The sequence below is a fragment of the Ascaphus truei genome, chromosome 2 (genome assembly GCF_040206685.1).
Source record: "Ascaphus truei isolate aAscTru1 chromosome 2, aAscTru1.hap1, whole genome shotgun sequence".
Lineage (NCBI taxonomy): Eukaryota > Metazoa > Chordata > Amphibia > Anura > Ascaphidae > Ascaphus > Ascaphus truei.
The window spans coordinates 20,882,163-20,901,573 of NC_134484.1; the positions used below are offsets into that span (position 1 = coordinate 20,882,163).

At 43.3% G+C, this 19,411-nt stretch overlaps 1 protein-coding gene across 1 annotated transcript; it reads right to left on the reverse strand.

Annotated features, from left to right (window-relative positions):
• Positions 1-12,361: 12,361 nt before the first annotated feature.
• RPLP1 (ribosomal protein lateral stalk subunit P1) lies at positions 12,362-17,031 on the reverse strand. Its single transcript, XM_075581747.1, has 4 exons — positions 16,811-17,031; positions 14,858-14,932; positions 13,654-13,765; positions 12,362-12,491 (listed from the first exon to the last, which is right to left on the reverse strand). Exons 1-4 carry the CDS (start codon positions 16,880-16,882, stop codon positions 12,412-12,414), a joined length of 339 nt encoding a protein of 112 aa, XP_075437862.1. The 5' UTR covers positions 16,883-17,031; the 3' UTR covers positions 12,362-12,411.
• Positions 17,032-19,411: the final 2,380 nt, after the last annotated feature.

The following is a 19,411-nucleotide window of genomic DNA, read 5'->3' on the forward strand; positions in this document are numbered from 1 at the left end:
ACCTCTGCACCAGCCCGTTTTTCACACACCCCCACCTCTGCACCAGCCCGTTTTTCACACACCCCCACCTCTGCACCAGCCCGTTTTTCACACACACCCACCTCTGCACCAGCCCGTTTTTCACACACCCCCACCTCTGCACCAGCCCGTTTTTCACACACCCCCACCTCTGCACCAGCCACACACACACACCTCTACCTCTTTTAGATCAGCACATCCTCTCTCCCCGGTACTAAGCCCCGCCCCCGGCATGCTCTGACCTCCCCGGCATCCTGCATCCTCCTCATGCTGCTTCTGCCCCCGCGCACTGCAAAACCCGGGGGCGGGGTAGGAGGGGAGGGGGATGAATCGCCGCCATTTTTAAAAAAAAATTATTTAATTAATTAACTGGCGCCCGGCCAGAGTCACTGTGGGCCACACAGAGAGGCCAGACGGGCCGCATGCGGCCCGAGGGCCGTATGTTGTGCAGCCCTGACCTAAAGCCTTCTTTCTAATTTCCCATTCTGTACTGACCTCTCCCTCACTTTGCAGCCATCAACTCCATCTGCTTCTCACATCACATACCCGTTACTAGGGATGGGCAAAACAGTGAATTCCTGGAATTCTCATTTATTTTGGTAAAATCTACTCGGCACACATCCGCATGCGGATTTCATACTTGAAAATCCGGGCATATTCCTTCAAATTCGCCATTGATTGCAATCCGGACGGATTTTTTTTTAGAATTCGCATTTTATTTGCGTGTTGTTAAAAAGGAACACACAGAGAGAACTTTCTAATTTTATGGGGGGGAAGTGGGTGTATTCTCTCTCTCTCATCCCTCTCTCTCTCTCTCTCGTCCCTCCAAATAAATTAGGGAGACATGCCTGTGCTGAAAGAGAAGCACACCTGAGAGATATGACTATGTAAAGTATATTTAAGAGTCCCGTCCAACACTTTCTAAAATGATTTCCTTATCAACTATATAGTTAATAACCTGACCTTACACCTGCTGTACAGACTAAAGCTATTGGTGTCTCTCAGGTGTGCTCCACAAGGAACATTAAACCGTCAACCAGGAAGTGTAAGCATTCTGCTTTTAAAGGAGGCATGGGGGAGGGAGCTAATACAGGTATATATGCACTCATTTTGGTGCTACATGACAGATATGCACAAAAATGGCTACAGGAACACCATTCTAGTCATTAGATTGATGCCTTAGACCAGGGGGGCGCAAACTTTTTTGCCTGCGCCCCCCTGACGGCTGTCCCCTCGCTCCCGCGCCCCCCCCAACCCCAACTTACCCGCGCTCCGGCGTAATGACGTCACGTTGCCATAGCAACCGTGACGTCACATGACCTCGCAGCGTCATTTTGACGCCGCGTTGCCATGGCGCCGCAGGGAGGAAGCCGCCGGAGTCACGGTAAGTTAGGTTTACAGAGGCCCTGCAGCTCCCCCGGCACTTAATTTAAGTGCCTTCGGGAAGCGCGCGGGGCCTCTGTAAACCCCGCGCCCCCCGTCGGCAGTGTCGCGCCCCCCCTGAGGGTCGCGCCCCACAGTTTGCGCACCGCTGCCTTAGACTTATTATGGACTCTATATAGTTGGTATGGAAATCCTTTTAGAAAGTGAGACGGAACTCATTTAAATATACTTTGCATAGCTATTAGCATATTTCTCAGGTGTGCTTCTCTTTCATCTCTCTCTCCGTCTCGTCAAAAATGTGTCCAGGAATGGATTATTCTTTACCTCCTGAAAGAAAAGCAAATCCACAACCTCGGATTTCTCTTTTGGAGAGTGATCCGCGGATCCAATTGACAAACCTCTACCCGTTACTAAAGAAAATCCAGGAAATTACCTCTCTTCCTCTCCTTACTATTACTCCTACTCTGTGGTGACATATCCCCTAATCCTGGCCCCAGTCACATACCAATACCCTACCCCAAAGTCTTCTCACCACACACTGCCAATCACCCCAACCTTATCCCCATTTAACCTCTCCCTTTCCTGTGTCTTATGGAATGCATGATTTTGCAATAAATTTACAGCTATCCATGACATTCATTTCCAATTCTCCCCACCTCCTAGCCATTACAGAAATATGGCTCACCCACTCAAACACAGCCTCATCTGCTGCTCTCTTCTATTCTGGTCTATCTTTTAGCCCAGGGGTCTCCAAACCAGTACTCAAGAGCCGCACACAGGCCAGCTTTTATGGATATCCCTGTTTCAGCACAGGTGGCTCAGTGCCTCAGTGCTTGACTGGGCCACTGGTTGAGCCACCTGTGCTGAAACAGGGATATCCATAAAAGCTGGCCTGTGTGCGGCTCTTGAGGACTGGTTTGGAGACCCCTGCTTTAGCCCACACCCCCATGCCAGGGAATAGACAGGGCGGTAGAGTGTTCTCAGATAGATGGGGAGCGCGGAGAACCAAAAAATAGATTAAAGGATATATATGGTGCAATATTGTATAATAATTGATTGCCACTTCACTTGAGAAAGGCCAGCAGGCCGAAACATCATGTATTGTATGGCACAATAAATGCTTTATGATTAAGAAATCAGTGTGCCCCTGTCCATTCATAGCTTTGGATTCATCGGATGCAACACAGGTCTTCCCTGGGATTAAGGAGGCCCGGTATAAGTATCACTACTTTTGAACTGTTTTTGTGTGCAGCAAACATCTACATATTTTTGCAGTATTGTATAATACAGTGAAGGAATATTAAGGCAACTCTCACGAAACTCGCACTCACAGAGTGAAGATAGAAATCAGGCATCGAATCCCATATTGGATTCTAAATTGTTTTCTTTAGCCCAATGATGAATACTCAGGTCTTGTGGCAGACGAGATGCAATATATAAATAAGTTTGAAAGCAGGATATTATCTGGTGATGTTAGATGTCACCTCCCTTTATACCTCTTTAACCATGTGCAAGGTTCTGAAGCATATTGCAAAACCTTGGACAACGATCTGAGCTTTGTAAATAGACGAGCCACTTTTTTATTAGATAGTATTTTATTTATTTTAGAACATAACTTTTATTGGTTTAATGGCGATTTCTTTTCACAAAAATGCGAAACGGCCATTTATGGGAGTTGGATAACATCTGGTCCAACAATCCCTTTGGTGCAAACCTGGTCCTTTGGAAAAGATACATTGATGACATTATTTTTATTTGGAAGGGGGACTTGGTTACATTAGATTTGTTTTTACAACATTTGAACAATAATTAGTTGAATTTAACATTTACAACAAAATGAACTGAAAAAGAGATTTCTTAGACCTAGTTATATATTTAGAAAACAATGTAATTAATACTAATACTTTTAAGTTGACTCAAATAACTGTACTCCAGTCGAGTTGTCACCATTCTAGATGGATCTCCAATATCCCTTTTGGGCAACTCAAACGCATTAAAAGAAACTACTAAATATGATGTCTACCACGGTCAGATGTCTACCACGATCAGGCAGAGGTACTGAAATTAAGGTTTCTAGAAAGAAATTATGACCCAGAGAAAATTGAGTTAGCTATGAAAAGAACAGACTCTATTAGAAGGGAAGAACTCCTTGCCCCCAGGACAGATAGAGATGTAGGTACAAATTTTCAGACTGCCTTTGTAACCAAATATAATATAATAGAAAAGCTGTAGAAATAAAGAATGTTATCAATAAGTATTGGCACACCCTAAAAGGAGACCCCATTTTGAGCAATGTAATTGAAGATAGGCCAAGGGTTAATTTTTTAAAAGCATCTAATTTAAGAGAAATTGCCACCAAGTGCTTTTAGGAACAACAACAACAACAACAACAAACAAATGCATTATGTGTAAGTCTTGCATTTTTGGTTCAGATGAGAAAATGAGTTTCAATTCAAATAGCACTGGGGAGTGCTTTAAAATGAAGCAATATATCAATTGCAAGACAAGTTTTGTTATGCATGTCCTGGTGTGCCCTTGTGGCCTCCAATATGTAGGCAAGACTTGTAGACATTTGACTTTGTGTTAGTAAATTCTTCTTAATATTCCCTATGTTCTGACACAGCATGTATCAAAAAAATATTCTTGCTCTCATGCCAATCCAGTAGGACTCGAGTATAGAGCAATTGAACACGTAGAACGTCACTGGAGAGGTGGGGATATAAATACAGTATCAGTCACCCAGAGGGAAAGTTCCTGGATCTTTAGACTCAAAACCCTTACACCCCCCGTAGTCTGGATATTGATATTGGTGCTTTTCTCTAATTTATGCTTCTTAATTTTTTTATTCCAGTGAGATTTTAACACATTGTAATGTTTATTTTATATTGAATATGATGAGATTTATGGTTGGACATTTTCTCTTTTATAAAGTCACAGTAGGTCCTTAGATGTGGATATAAATTGCGCTTATGTTGTGTACTAACCCCTGTGTATGTCGCCACAAAACACACGCTGTGGAAACTACTATCTCTAATGTATAGAGTAGAATTAATATGACTTGTTTTTATAACCTTAAATATGTTTATTATATTATGTATATCTGATATGTATAAAAATATTTATTTTAATAAAGAAAATTGGAACACACATTGTTTCCAAGATGTGTTATCTATTATGTATGCAATGTACAGACCGATTTTCAGTCTAGATAGCGTATTCTTGATGCAGTATTGGGGGCTCTCCTCGGAGCTCCCTGCTCTGAAGGGGAATGTAGAATATTTATACCAGACTGCCCAGTGTTAGCATTCAGTGAAACACATAGTCACGGCAAGTGTCATTATTTGGAGGGATCAGTGTCACCGCGTTAGTCACAACACAGGAGGCGGGGATACCCAGGAGTCCAAGGGAGCTGACGGTGCACCAGTTCCCCAGCGCGAGTGCTGGTGAGACCCGCGGACTGTGAGACTTTAACGTACCTCCATGATACCATCTTGCTGTTCTTTTATGCCTGTTGAAATGGTTTACCATGCGAGTGTTTACTTGATTGATACTTACCTGATATGAATACATTGTTGCTACCATCTGCACCATCCTGCTGTTTTCTTTCTTTGCATGGGATTTATTATATATTGCATCTCGTCTGCCACAACACCTGAGTACTTAATCATTGGGCTTAAAACTATTTAGAATCCAATATGGGATTCGGTGCCGGATTTCTATCTTCACTCTGAGAGTGTGAATTTCATGAGTTGCTGTAATATTCCTTCACTGTATTTAAGTAATAATCCCCAAAGAACAGGGCATTACTGGCCCGTTATGCCCTGTTCTAAGGGGATTATTACTATTATAGGCTAAATGTAGGCTTCTTTCATAAAATAAGACATTTGTATAGATATATAAATCGGAACTACGCTGATGCACCTGTGTAGGAAAAAGAAGTCAAGTAGCAAATGAGGTGTGAGAGGAGGAAAGAGGTGAATGGGGGAGGGAGGAGAGGGGGGGGGGATAGAGGAACAGGGAAAAGGGGTGGGGGTATGGGAGGGACTGGAGGGGGAGAGGTGGGTTTAGGGGAGATGGGGAAGAGAAGTGGTGGGGATAGTGATTTCAACTACAAACTAAATTAAAAAAAACAAATAAAAATTACCTTGACAGAAGTTATACAAGTTCTGGAATGAATTACTTTGTTGCACGTAACAAAGTTACTATTTGGGACTAGCCACAGTCTGACAGCACTAGCAGCTGTGAGTGAGCCTGCATGTGCTGCCGTGCTGTGTGTGATAGGAGAGGAACGGAGGTGTTGCTGGAGCTTGGACAAGGAGAGGTATTTACTGTTGGCCGTTTTAAATTTGGCAATTTCAAATTCTCTAGAATTACATTTAAAAACCTATGCAAAGCACCCCCTTAAATCTCATCCCTCATCTCCAAATATATCCCCTCAGTACCCCCTACGTTATGTCCATGACGTCCATCTCTTCTCCTGCCTTATTACATTCTCTCCCTTAAGACCTCTGCCATGCTGCCCCTGCTCTTTGGGATTCCCTACCACACACCTTCAGACATTTAAAAACTCAACTTTTTAAGAAAGCCTTTCTGGCATACCCCTACTCTGCCCGCCCCACCGTATTGGGACCAACTGTGCGGCTAGACAAATCTCCACACCATTGAACATCTACACCCCCAAACCTTAGTGGGATTAGCTGTCTGACTGGACCAAACATCATGCCGTTTCACCGTTTCAGGTGTCGAGAAGTCAGGGAGCGCAGTACACCGGTGAAAGCATAAAAGAACAAAACACACAAAATAGTGCAACTCTGTCTGAGCAATACTAATATCAAAACACACCTCTAAGTGTGTGTAATACCACAGGTAATGGGACACAGTGAGTCCCACACAATATAAATATTGCAAATAACCAGACCTCTAGACCCAAAGGTACTCGGATCAATACACACACAAAACTGCAGAAGACTAGTGCTGTCATGCAGTGATCACAAGCAGCAAGTGCTCACATAAACACACATACACTTGACCACTTCAACCCAATGTGCAGGAAATGGCATTGATGTAAAATCATGCAGAGAACACACAAACACATAACTAGACCACGTCAGCTGGATTTGCAGGAAATGGCACTGATGTCATTGTCATGCAGAAATCGCACATATGATAAGCAGTGGAAACTTCCAAGAAAGCCCCGTGCGTGGGCATTGTGTACAACACACAGAGTAGTGTCCGGTTGTGGGGTGTGTGGAACCAAAGGGTGGTTTGCTGCTGCAGAGGCTTCGCTGTGGGACAACACAGGGCTTCCGGGTTCTCCTCCCACAGTATGGAAACCTCACGTGACAGCTCCAATTCTCAGACATGACAGTTCACAGCTACACAGGGATCAGGGCTCGACGCGTGAACACTTCCGCGTTTTGCTGGCGGCTTCGTCAGGAGTCCTTGATACCCTGGTATTGGCTAGCTGTCTCATATGACGTGGCGTGCCCAATCAGAAGGCAGCTCAGACGTAACAGATCCAATCGGCTAGCTGCATGTAATATCCCCAATGGGAACCTTGCCTGCTCGATATTAAACCTATCAGCAAAAGCAGAGCGGTCTCTAACAATGACAACATGCTCTACCTGCTCTTAACAGAACATTTACACAAATATATATTTTATTAATTACAGAAAAATTTAAAAAAACTGATCTTGTGTATGAACTGATATTAAATAGTGATTGGGAAGGAGCGCACGATCCGACGGGAGCAAGGAGAGGACCCAAATCAAAAAAATATGAACTTTATTATGTCATAGACCTAAAATCCAACGCGTTTCGAACGCTGGTGCGTTCTTTATCAAGGATAACATACACTGTTAAAACATCCAAATATATACCCCTCTTACCTGAGACCAGTTCGCGCCAAAAAGAACTGCACCGTGACGTCATGACGGCCGCGCATGCGCGAACCGCCAAGACGGCAGAAACAGTCAAAAGGGCGGAAGTGGTGGCCAAAGGTAGGGAGACAGAGAGACAACTAAGGGCAAAAACAAAAGCGACGGTAACCCAAGTGGGACAATGAATGAATGGCAATGATATAATCTAAAAGCTGTCAATAATAATCGGCCCTTAAAGATGGAAGGAAGTAATAAAAGAAAAGAAAAAGAGGGAAGACAATAAAAAAGGAAAAAATAAAGCATGATGAAACGACATTTAAACAAAAAAAAGGGAAAATAGATAAAAGCATATAATGACTTGATAAGATGATTTTTTTGTTTATATGCTTTTATCTATTTTCCCCTTTTTTGTGATAAAGGGCAGGATTGCCCGAAACGCGTAGGAGGCTACCTACCTCCGTTTTTTTAATCTATGGAACAATAAAGAACTTGAATTTTTTTATTAGCTTTTGGTGTGGGACCCACTCTGTTCAGGGCTGTGCGTTGGAGTATTTTCCCTTGGAGGCAAAGGTACAAACCTTTCAGGATATACATTTTAAAATAACCTTGGGTTTTGTAAACCATCCGTCGTTCAGTTTTGTCTTGAAAGCATTTGGTGCTAATTTGTTTTTCAAATTGGGTGCTCTCTTGAAAATCACTTTTGGTCTGTCTTCGAGTGCTTTCCCTAATACTGGGTCTTCTTTGTAAATGTGCCAATATTTATTAATGATACGTTTAATTTCTATTGCCTTTCTGTTGTATTTTGTTATAAATGCAGTCTGGAAATCTATTTTATTTCCTGTTCTTATTTTTGGCTAGAGTTACGGTCAATCTCATTGGTTCTTCTTAACGCTGATGCTACTATTGGAGCATCATACTTTCTATCTAAAACTTCTTCTCTATAATTGCTGCCTATGATAATCTATATTTTTACTACAATTGCGTTTTATACGCTTTAATTGTCCAAAGGGTATGTTACGCACCCAATCTGGGTGATGACAGCTAGATTTTAAAACATAATTATTCGCGTCAACTGTTTTAAAAAAGGTCTTCGTATTTATTTCGTGATTTTCAATAAAAATACCTAGATCTAAAAACTTCACCTCTTTCTCACTGTACTTGCTAGTAAATCGGAGATTGAGATGGTTGGCATTTAAATATCGTAAAAAACTATTTAAATGAGTCTCATCCCCTTCGCAGATACAAAAAAAGATATCATCTATGTACCTATGCCAGAGGACTAGGTTCGCACCAAACGGGTTTTGGGACCAAATCGCCTCTCATTCCCAGATACCCATGAACAAATTCGCATAGCCAGGTGCGAACCAGACCCCATAGCAGTACCACACTTCTGCAGTAACCATTTTCCCATTTAGTTTCACTCAAAATATCAAGTATCCCTAAGATATGACTTGATCTTAATGACATATTTGTTCAAAAAAAGTCAATATACTCTGATAAATTCTCTGTGATTGACCCAATGCCCGATATAATAGGCCTTCCAGGGGGTTCCTGCTAATGCTTGTGTATTTTCGGGAGAAAATAGAATACTGGTATTATCGGTTTAGTTTTACTTAAATATCTAAACTCATCTTCGCTTAGGATTCCACTTAACTTCCCTTTTAATAAATGAGTATTTAATGCCTCTAAAAACTGTTTCGTTGGATCTCTCGATAATTTTTCATAAGTAATATTGTCATTTAAAATTCTTGCTGCTTCTTTTTCATAATAACTCTTATCCATTATTACAACTCCCCCTCCTTTATCGGCTTGCTTGATTATGATTCTATCATCATCCATTAATTGTTTAAAAGCTACTCGTTCTACAGGACTTAAATTATTACAAAAAGGTTTTTTATCATTTTGTAATTTCTCAAAACCCGTCAATACCAAGTGAATTTTTCTGTGATTATTTAACAGAACATTTACAGAAATATATATTTTATTAAGAGCAGGTAGAGCATGTTGTCATTGTTAGAGACCGCTCTGCTTTTGCTGATAGGTTTAATATCGAGCAGGCAAGGTTCCCATTGGGGATATTACATGCAGCTAGCCGATTGGATCAGTTACGTCTGAGCTGCCTTCTGATTGGGCGCGCCACGTCATATGAGACGGCTAGCCAATACTAGGGTATCAAGGACTCGTGATGAAGCCGCCAGCGAAACGCGGAAGTGTTCACGTGTCGAACCCTGATCCCTGCGTAGCTGGGAACTGGCGTGTCCGAGATTTGGAGCCGTCACGTGAGGTTTCCATACTATGGGAGAACCCGGAAGCCCTGTGGTGTCCCACAGCGGAGGCGCCGGCGCAGCAAAGCCTCTGCAGCAGCAAACCACCCTCTGGTTCGCCACGCCCCACAACCGGACACTACTCTGTGTGTTGTACACAATGCCCATGCACGGGGCTTTCTTGTAAGTTTCCACTGCTTATCATATGTGCGATTTCTGCATGACAATGACATCAGTGCCATTTCCTGCAAATCCAGCTGACGTGGTCTAGTTATGTGTTTGTGTTCTCTGCATTTTACATCAATGCCATTTCCTGCACATTGGGTTGCAGTGGTCAAGTGTATTTGTATGTGTGTTTGTGTGAGCACTTGCTGCTTGTGATCACTACATGACAGCATACTAGCACTAGTTTTCTGCAGTTTTGTGTGTATTGATCCAAGTACCTTTTAGGTCACGAGGTCTGGTTATTTCCAATACTTATATTGTGTGGGACTCATTGTGTCCCATTACCTGTGGTATTACACACACTTAGAGGTGCATTTTTTTATTAGTATTGCTCAGACAGTTGCACTATTTTTTTGTGTGTTTTGTTCTTTTATGCTTTCACCGGTGTACTGCGCTCCCTCACTTCGACACCAGTACAAATAAGAGGATCAACAAGGAAGGTCCAGTGAAGGTTGAGCTGCAATTTATCACCGTTTGTATATATATTTTTAATTATATTTAATTTGCTTTGTTCTTGGTTGTTTTATATTGACATTATTGAACGTACAGGACACTAGCAGGAGCACCTGGTGAATTTCTGCTTATATGTCACCGTTTCAACATTACAATCTAGATGGATTAAGGGGGTAAACTCACAAGCGGGTACCTCATTATTACTGTGTGTTACACATGTCTTTATGGTGTAGGCCGCTTTTGCATTTCAATAAAAAAGCCTTTTTATTACTTTACAGTTCATTTTCACATTAGGCTACAGGTTTCTACCTTGTCTTATTTCCCACTTCCTCTCACCAGCCATTGTAACCAGATATCCCTCTCATAAACACTTCATATTGTGCGTTTCTGTGCTTCTGCCATACCAGAGGAAGGACCCAGAGTGGTTCGAGATTGTAACATTATCAATTTACAAGAAAATGTAAAATGACATTTCAACTGCTCCAGCCTGGGTGTTATGAGCCAGAGTAATGCTGTTTTTCAGGGATTATTACTTAAATTACATAACAAAAATGTAACACTTGGATAGCAATTTGGGGTGTTTACTATACATTTTGTGGGTTGGTTAACTTATTGGCCATGAGCCTACCAAGCAGTAATCCTGTATTCAGAAGTGAACGTTTGCCATTTTTCCATTTTAATTATGCTAAGCGCCTCAAACATCAAATTTAGCAAACAAAAAAAATTGTAACTACCTGAGAACACCAGATTAGATGAACATTGTGTGAAGAGATTTGGCAACTGTATGTCATCCGTAGTTTTATTAAACCTTTCATGGTCAAAATATTTAGACACAAAGGGAGCCTCTGTTCAGATTGCATCAAATCAGCTCCAAGGAAAATAGGACAGCAGCTCTAAGATCTTGCATACAAGGTACTGCAGTCTCCTGAGAACCGTGTAGCACTACTCATGTTTCCAGTGATACTATAATACTACCGAACAGTCAAGAACCAGGATTCATGTTTGGGGGCTCTGTGTAAAAGAGCACATCAAAGAAGCACAACCACCATTGAATACTTTCACACTGGTACACTGCAGGAGCAGCCAGGGGAGGGAACTGTTAGGACATTTGTACCAATACAGGCATACCCCGCTTTAAGGACACTCACAAGTAAGGACATGTCGTCCAAAAGGCAAATGGCAGCTCACGCATGCGCCTGTCAGCACGTCCTGATCAGCAATACCGGCTCCCTACCTGTACCGAAGCTGTGCGCAAGCGGGGAGACTATAGAGCCTGTTACACATGCATTATTTACATCAGTTATGCACGTATATGACGATTGCAGTACAGTACATGCATCGATAAGTGGGGAAAAGGTAGTGCTTCACTTTAAGTACATTTTCGCTTTACATACATGCTCCGGTCCCATTGCGTATGTTAATGCGAGGTATGTCTGTATAACATTAGGAATTAACCAGTAACGTTTGATACCTTCGACATCAGAGCACATGGGAGGATATACAAGGCACTGCATGGGTGTAGTTAAAATAAAACTCCCAACACATTAGCAGCAACAAAATAAGTGGTAGCACCAGATTGGCCTGCGTTAACCAGTAATGGCAATTAGTCATGGTTACCAGTACACATCTCCAGCATGAGTAATCATAAAGAGGAAAGTGTTAACATCCTGTGTTGCATATGGAAATCTGTCTGCTCTTCAAAATGCTGTACATAAGCATCTCAATTAGGGACTGCCAAAAAGTTCCCTTATGTTATTTTAAAAATTATTTTGAGTTCCATCAAGGCTCAGTATCTACAGGTTATAATATCCTCACCTTCCTCAAGTCTCTAAAGCAACAGTTTGGGGTTTGCCAAAAGTATATATGTAATGACAGATTCCAAGCAGTACAGGTGAGCCCATGTGAGGACTGGTCCTTTGCCTGGGTGGTAAAGCATTCACAGCACAATCTGCCAAAAGCTATTCAGACTTTGCTAGCAATTACCGATTGTCCTTCAGCTTTCCTGTATGTTGCAATTGCATAAAATTGCAGGCTGCCTCAACTCATGCAAATAAGACTGACACCAACAGGAGGAGGTCTCCTTTTGTTTCCTCACCGACCCAATTAAAGCTTCGGTGCAACAAGAAACGAGGCACAGGATCCAATTATAAATGTGTTCACTTTATTTCAAGTCTCGTTACAAAATGGTTTTAGTCAAAGAGACCAAAGCCCATATCATCATCAGACTCCTCAGATTCATCTTTCTTTTCCTCTTCTTTCTTCTCCTCAACTGAAAGAGAAGCAGCAGGTGAAGCTTGTTATTGCCATTCATATTTCACTGTATGCAAAATAATAATGCCAGACTCTGGCTCCGAACTGTACCTTATGTTTCTACCTTTTACATTGTAAGCGCAGTGAGTAATGGTGTATGGTGTTCTCATCTCAGCCCATTGTACTGTGCTGTACTATGTCAGTTTAGATAAATGTATAATTAAAACACTTATATTGGCTGCTGGAGACAGCCAGACCCTGCAGATAACATGTCACCCGGGCAAGTATGCCAACTACTCCTTGCGCCTCAACCAGGGTGTCCTGATTAAGGTCACACACGCGAGTGGGGCTAGAGGCTGCGGTCCACGCTCTTCAATTTAACACCCATCTCCAATACAGCTTAAAGGCACAGTCCCATGGGTGACTACAAAGAAGTGCTGACACTTGACTGTTAAATCACAGCTACTTGTCTTAGAGCAGCAATCCCCCATTGCTCGTTTTATCCATGTTACAGTATTCGAGCTGGGCCACACTGTTATAGCACTGGGGACCTTCCAGCTGCCAAGATATTTACTGGTTTAGTTGCCAGAGTTTAAACTGGCTGCCAAATTTCGCAGTCCAGAAGGTAAAGAGGAAGCCACCGGGAGATGGCGTTCTGGCTTTCTATTGGATGACTACGGAGGCCATCTTTAAAAATCCAGCAAGGAGCACTGGGAAATAAACCACTTAGTATTAAAAGCTAAAACGACTAATTAAAAGTAGCATGGTTCAGCTACACAGGATCTCCAAGTTCAATGCTGATCAGGAACAGCACAATTGGAAGTTTAACAATAGCCAAGTTAAATATTTTGAAAAGTTTTCAGGACCATTTAAACTTTATTTCTAGACTATAAATGGAGACACTGGACTTAATTTAGTGGCTATATCCCTTATCTAGTGTGCCAACATCTGACATCAAGATGAAGGATCACACCCCTCAGCATCAACACATTGCTTTTCAGAGCAATGAGCAGACAAGGTTAGACATGTGATTCTCATCTGCCAATGTGTCTAGATCTTAAAATCGCAAGGATTTCACTCTATACAACTAGCAACAGTGCGATGTTTAACATGTAGAACTGCACCTGTACGACCGTGTCTGCAGTATATCATGTTAGGGATTTATAGCGTTGAATGGTTACCTGGAGCAGCTGCACCAGCAGATGCAGCAGCAGGGGCAGCTCCAGCAGCAGGGGCTCCACCTCCAGCGCCGACGTTACAGATCAGGCTGCCGATGTTAACTGAAGCAAGAGCCTGGAAAAGAAACAGGGATATGTCAGTCCAATATGTCGCATCATCCTCTTGCTACCAGAGGAACTACGCAATGTACCACACACCTGCAGATGTAGCAAGACTTACTTTCCCAAGCGCTGCAGACTAAAACATAAAGACTGCAGCGCTGGGGCCAGTGCGCGATCACGCTGCAGTGGGTCCATGCGTCTCAATGGGACCCACCCCCCGCATTATACCTTCGGCGCCGCGAACACTGCAGTACCAAAGACGTGGATTCTTGCAACGTCTGTATAATTTGTGTCTTTTTTTTTTTTTATTCACATGCAGAAGATTCCCTGGTCAAGAAATTGTGATCATTAACTCAGGGGTGTGCAAACGGGGGGCAGGAGATTTTTCTTGGGTGGGGGGGGAGGATGAGAGGCACGGGTGGTTGCAGAGGTCCAACACTCTCCCCCCAAGGCATTTAATTTAAATGCCAGAGGATTGCGCGAGGCCTCTGCAACAATAAGTAACCATGATTCAGAAGCTGCGACATCTCCGTGGCAACGTTGCGTCAAATGACGCCGCAGGGTGATTACGTTACAGGCAACCACTGACTCTACGGTCACGTGACCCGACGTCACATGACCAGTCATTTGACGCAGCTGGAAGGTAGATGGGACGCGAGCTCCGGAGCAGGTTAGACATGGGGGCGTAGCAGCAAAAGCTTGCACTCCCCTGCATATAGCTATTGCAGTCTCTCAAATTAGTTATTTTAAATACACTGTATATAATATTACACCAAGCGTCGACATCAGATGTTAATAAAATTTTATTATTTTTGGATTAGTGGTACATAGAGGATATTTATATCATAATATACATTCTCCAATTCAAATATTTGTATTTTGCAAGATCGTTTAAAAATCTTCACATTTGATATATGTACTTTGGGTGCAAGTGAAAGGGGCTTCTTGGTAGGGATCCTTCTCCCACCTATCTGTTTGTTCCCCTGCATTAACCATTTCTCTACCAAGTCATTTGTTGACAGGCCACCCATTGAACTCCAAAAAACACAATTACGAGGCAACAACATTGACAGTCAGAGTGGAAGGCATCTTGCGGTTACATTACCTTTGCAAACAAGCTGGGCCAGAAAGGCTCCACTGTTACATTCGCTGCTTTGATGAGAGCGTTGATCTTGTCTTCCTAGATAGAATTTAAAAAAGGAAATTAACAGGATTTAAAAAAAAATAAAAAAATAAAAAAAATCAGGAAAACCATTTCCCTCATTTAAGTAGCTAAAATCAACAAGCTTAAATAAAGTAAACCCCAATTAAACTTCCCTTGACCATTTAAACTATTACATTGGCAATATGTGCTTAATGAATATATAGCACACGTGTGTAGCATGGGATGGACGCAACAGGACAAGTGTGAAAACTGCTTGGGTTTCTAGCAGGACAGGTGCACTAAGCCACTTTGCCAGGAAGGATGTAATCTGCTTTCTTTAACAAAGTGCTTCAGAAAGGTGCTGTTCAAGACACCCAGGGTAGTTTTCTAAAGCCTCGGAAAGACTGGTACATGCTAAACCCCTAGAAAACATGTTGAATAAAACCTGTACAAATTAAATACTGAAGTATTAACATTATGAAGTATTAACATTAGCCAGTTCTGTTTAAAGGGACCATGTAACATGCTTTACAAACTGCAATGCAATATAGTAACATACTCTATGACTCATTTGACCACTATCTGGGGTCCCTCTGCCACATGGATTGTAAGCACATTTCCCCCATCACATGCTATTTGGCACCTGAAGCTAGAATACAGTACACCACATCAGGACGGGCTCTAGAAAAAGTACCTAACAGCCTAAGTCTAGAGGGCTAATGGACATGCTCAATGGTCATGTCCCTTTAAAGTGGGTGAACCTGGTTTAAACCCAGATAGGAGTTCTGAGCATGGTAACGTCACAATCCCCCTGTGCACACAAATTACATTATAACCGCAACAGCACTTTCACGCTGCCTGCAAAATTATATGTACAGTGCTGTGTACACCATCAGTGCTATAGAATAACATTGTAAAGCATAGTGCTATATAGCTGATGGGCTTTGCACACTTACCAAGACAAGCTTAGAAACATAAGCCCTTTGTGGTGCTACAGTCACTAGATTGCAGAGACCTTTAAACTCTGAGGGCAATTTAACCCGGTGTAGTAGTGACAGTGTTTTCAGTAAAGCATATCTAATGAACAGCTATTAATGTGGTCATACAGGGGTAGCCAGCACTGGGTAAAGCATGCCTATCATCCCCATCTGCAGTACAATACAAGGGACCCCCTGCTAAAAACCATTCACCATTACAATCTGTCTCAGGCCACTTAAAGGCTACTCACACCTGCACCCCAGTAACAAGGCTACTCACACCTGCACCCCAGTAACAAGGCTACTCACACCTGCACCCCAGTAACAAGGCTACTCACACCTGCACCCCAGTAACAAGGCTACTCACACCTGCACCCCAGTAACAAGGCTACTCACACCTGCACCCCAGTAACAAGGCTACTCACACCTGCACCCCAGTAACTAATGACGACTCAAACGCACTACAGGAGTTGTGTTAACCTCAGGGTGCACCCACCACTAATGGGAGTACAATGGCAACCTTATCGGCATCAGCAGGGTTAGTGAGTACAACAGGCCCACAACCCTAAAGACTTGGCCCCTAACCCTTTATCCAGATACAACACTGCGCACTTCATAAGTATTATAATGGAACTCACACCTCCCGTGTCACCCCACCGACCTGCCCCTACAGTCACCCCATTGTGCAGGAGTCAGGTTACCTTCTGATCACCCCGGTGAGGGTGATAACCCAGCCCCTGCAGTACCACGCGGCGGCACCCTGTCAGAACACGTGGAAGGTTTTCCACAGCCCATTTGACTGGTTATAATGTTCAGGGGGATTACAGCGAACATTGACTTAAAGCTTTGCGTTGAAAAAAACAAAAAAAGCTGGCGCGCGGGTAGGCCCGGCCGCCGCCGCCATGTTGGTGTCCCACCGCCGGCCCCGGCTTCTCACCGTGATGGAGACTTCGTCGTCGTGCAGGATGAGGGCGGAGTAAATGCAGGCGAGCTCGGAGACGGAGGCCATGGCTGAGTGGTTGTAGCGCTTCGCGGGACGCGGATGGCCGAATCTGAGGGTGCTAGCCGCCGGATTGAAGTCGGCCTTAGCTTCTAATGAAGGACCGAGCACCTTGATCAGCCACTGTCCACTGCGAAAGAGGAAGCAGAGGGGCGGGACCACGCCTTACATAGCCCAAGCGTCTGTCAGTCAAACAGCGGAAACGCGTCAGGTTTTTTTTTTGTTTTTTTTTCAAAGAACTTTATTAAAAAAATCACAATCTTTCTGTTTTGTGGGCAAGTTTGTGTTGGTGTTTAAAGCTGCAGTTCAAGCTGCCGTTTTTTAAAAAATATATATAGTTTTCCCCATTCAATATGTGCATCAATACAATCTGCACGCTGACAAGTGATTAGCTAAGCTGCAGATCGATCCGTTCTCCTGTAATCAATCGCTTTGCTCAGGGTTATGTAATTCAGCGTTATGGGGAATGTAGTTCCTGGAATATGATTGTGGTTCACTGCTAGAGAGAGGGCGGGGCTCAATAGCCAGAGCCTGTCAGAAGGGGAGGGGGCTGTCACTTTGGAAATGCTTCCTACATTAGAAACATTTAAAATGTCTTTAATTTTTTTTTTTAATGCTACAAGTATTTTCTCACAGTACAGAACTGATTTATTTAAAAACACACGTAGGATATTGCTTGAACTGCTGCTTTAATATCATTGTCCTGTGAGTGTATTTACTTACCCGCCATTTGTACAGCACGGAGGCCCCAGATCCACAAAAGGGTGTCAGCACGCTTTTAATGCAGCACTCCTGGTCTGCAGGGGGTTCTCCAGAGGCATTGGGGACCCCCTGCTCCCCGTATACTTACCTCCATGGGGGGTGAGGGGGAGTAGCCGTTCCGGGTGGGCTAGTTGAGGCTAGGGCAATGGTAGCTTAAATGTCACTCCCGTAGGGTTGCCAGGTGTCCAGTATTAAAGCAGCAGTTCAAGCAATATCCTACGTGTGGTTTAAAAATAAAAAAAATCAGTTCTGTACGATGAGAAAATACTTGTAGCAAAAAATAAATAAATGTTTTAAAGACATTTTTAATGTTTCTAATGTAGGAAGTATTTCTAAAGTGACAGCCCCCTCCCCTTCCCCCTTCCCCTTATGTGAGGCTCTGGGTCTTGAGCCCCGCCCTCTCTCTAGCAGTGAACCATTTGTATCTAGTAACTGCCTAGTCAATCAAATTCTAGGAACTACATTGCCCACAATACTCTGCAAGAACTGAATTAAATAACCCTGAACAAGCGATCGATTACAGCAGAACGGATCGATCTGCAGCTTAGCTAATCACTTGTCAGTGTGCAGATTGTATTGATGCACATATTGCATGGGAACAATATATATATATATTTTAAACGGCAGCTTGAACTTCAGCTTTAAACCGGACTGTGCTGTATTTGGACACTGTCATGTAACAAATTAGAGGTAATACTGGACATGTATGTGTATGTTATTGCCTCTCTGGACATGTATGTGTCTGGTATTACCCCGCTGGACATAGTGACCTGACTGGATCGGGGGGCCGCAGGATTTCCCTGAGCAGGGGGAGAGCAGGGCTCTTGCTAGGGCGCTGGGCAGCTTCCTCCATCCTGAGTGGCTGCTGCTGGGTAATGCATCAAATCCGGGGGAGCTGTCAAGAGCCTGGGGGTGGGGCAAAGGAGAGGAGGAAACAGCATGGAGTGGTGAGAGTTGTGTGTGTGTGTCTCGATGGTGTCGCACCTTTCACGATTGGGTCCAGTATTTTTGGATAAGCCGCCTGGCAACCTTACGCGTCACGCAGGCCAATAGGAAGCCGTGACATCATCCCTTGCGGCTTCCTATTGGCCTGTATAACGCGAGAACCGCTACCGGCACCCACTATGGAGGTAAGTATCTCAGATAGCAGGGGCTCCCCGCAGCTGAAATGAAAGCTGTTTCCCACCCATGGAGAAAAAAATATTATTTTGAAGAGCATATGCTCCTTTAATCCCAATCATCTAAATATTTAATACGGATGGGAGGAAAAGCATGCTAAAGCTTAGCACCATATTGTGTCCTGGATCCAGGTCCCGCGGTAGGAAGCGCTGAAGGATGGAAGCCGAATTTGGAAAAGAATGGTGAGTCCTGAGTCAACTCATTACGTAGATTGTTATGAGAGAATTCGGCCCATGGCAAGAGATCTACTGAGTTGTCCTGGGTTTCAGAAAGGAAGGAACGGATGAACTGTTCTGGAGTTTGATTCGTCCGCTCCATCTGACCATTAGACTGAGGGTGATAGCCAGAAGAAAAGTGAAGAGAAATTCCAAGTTTGCAAAAGGCCCGCCAAAATTTAGAGATAAATTGGGAGCCTCGATCTGACACAATAACTTGGGGGACCCCATGAAGACGAATTACTTCCTAGATAAATATTTAAAATAGTTTGAGAGAATTGGGTAGGCCCTTGAGGGGGATGAAATGGGCCTGCTTGGAACAATGGTCGACCACAACCAGAATGGTATTCCTTCCTTTGGCTACAGGTAGTTCAACGATGAA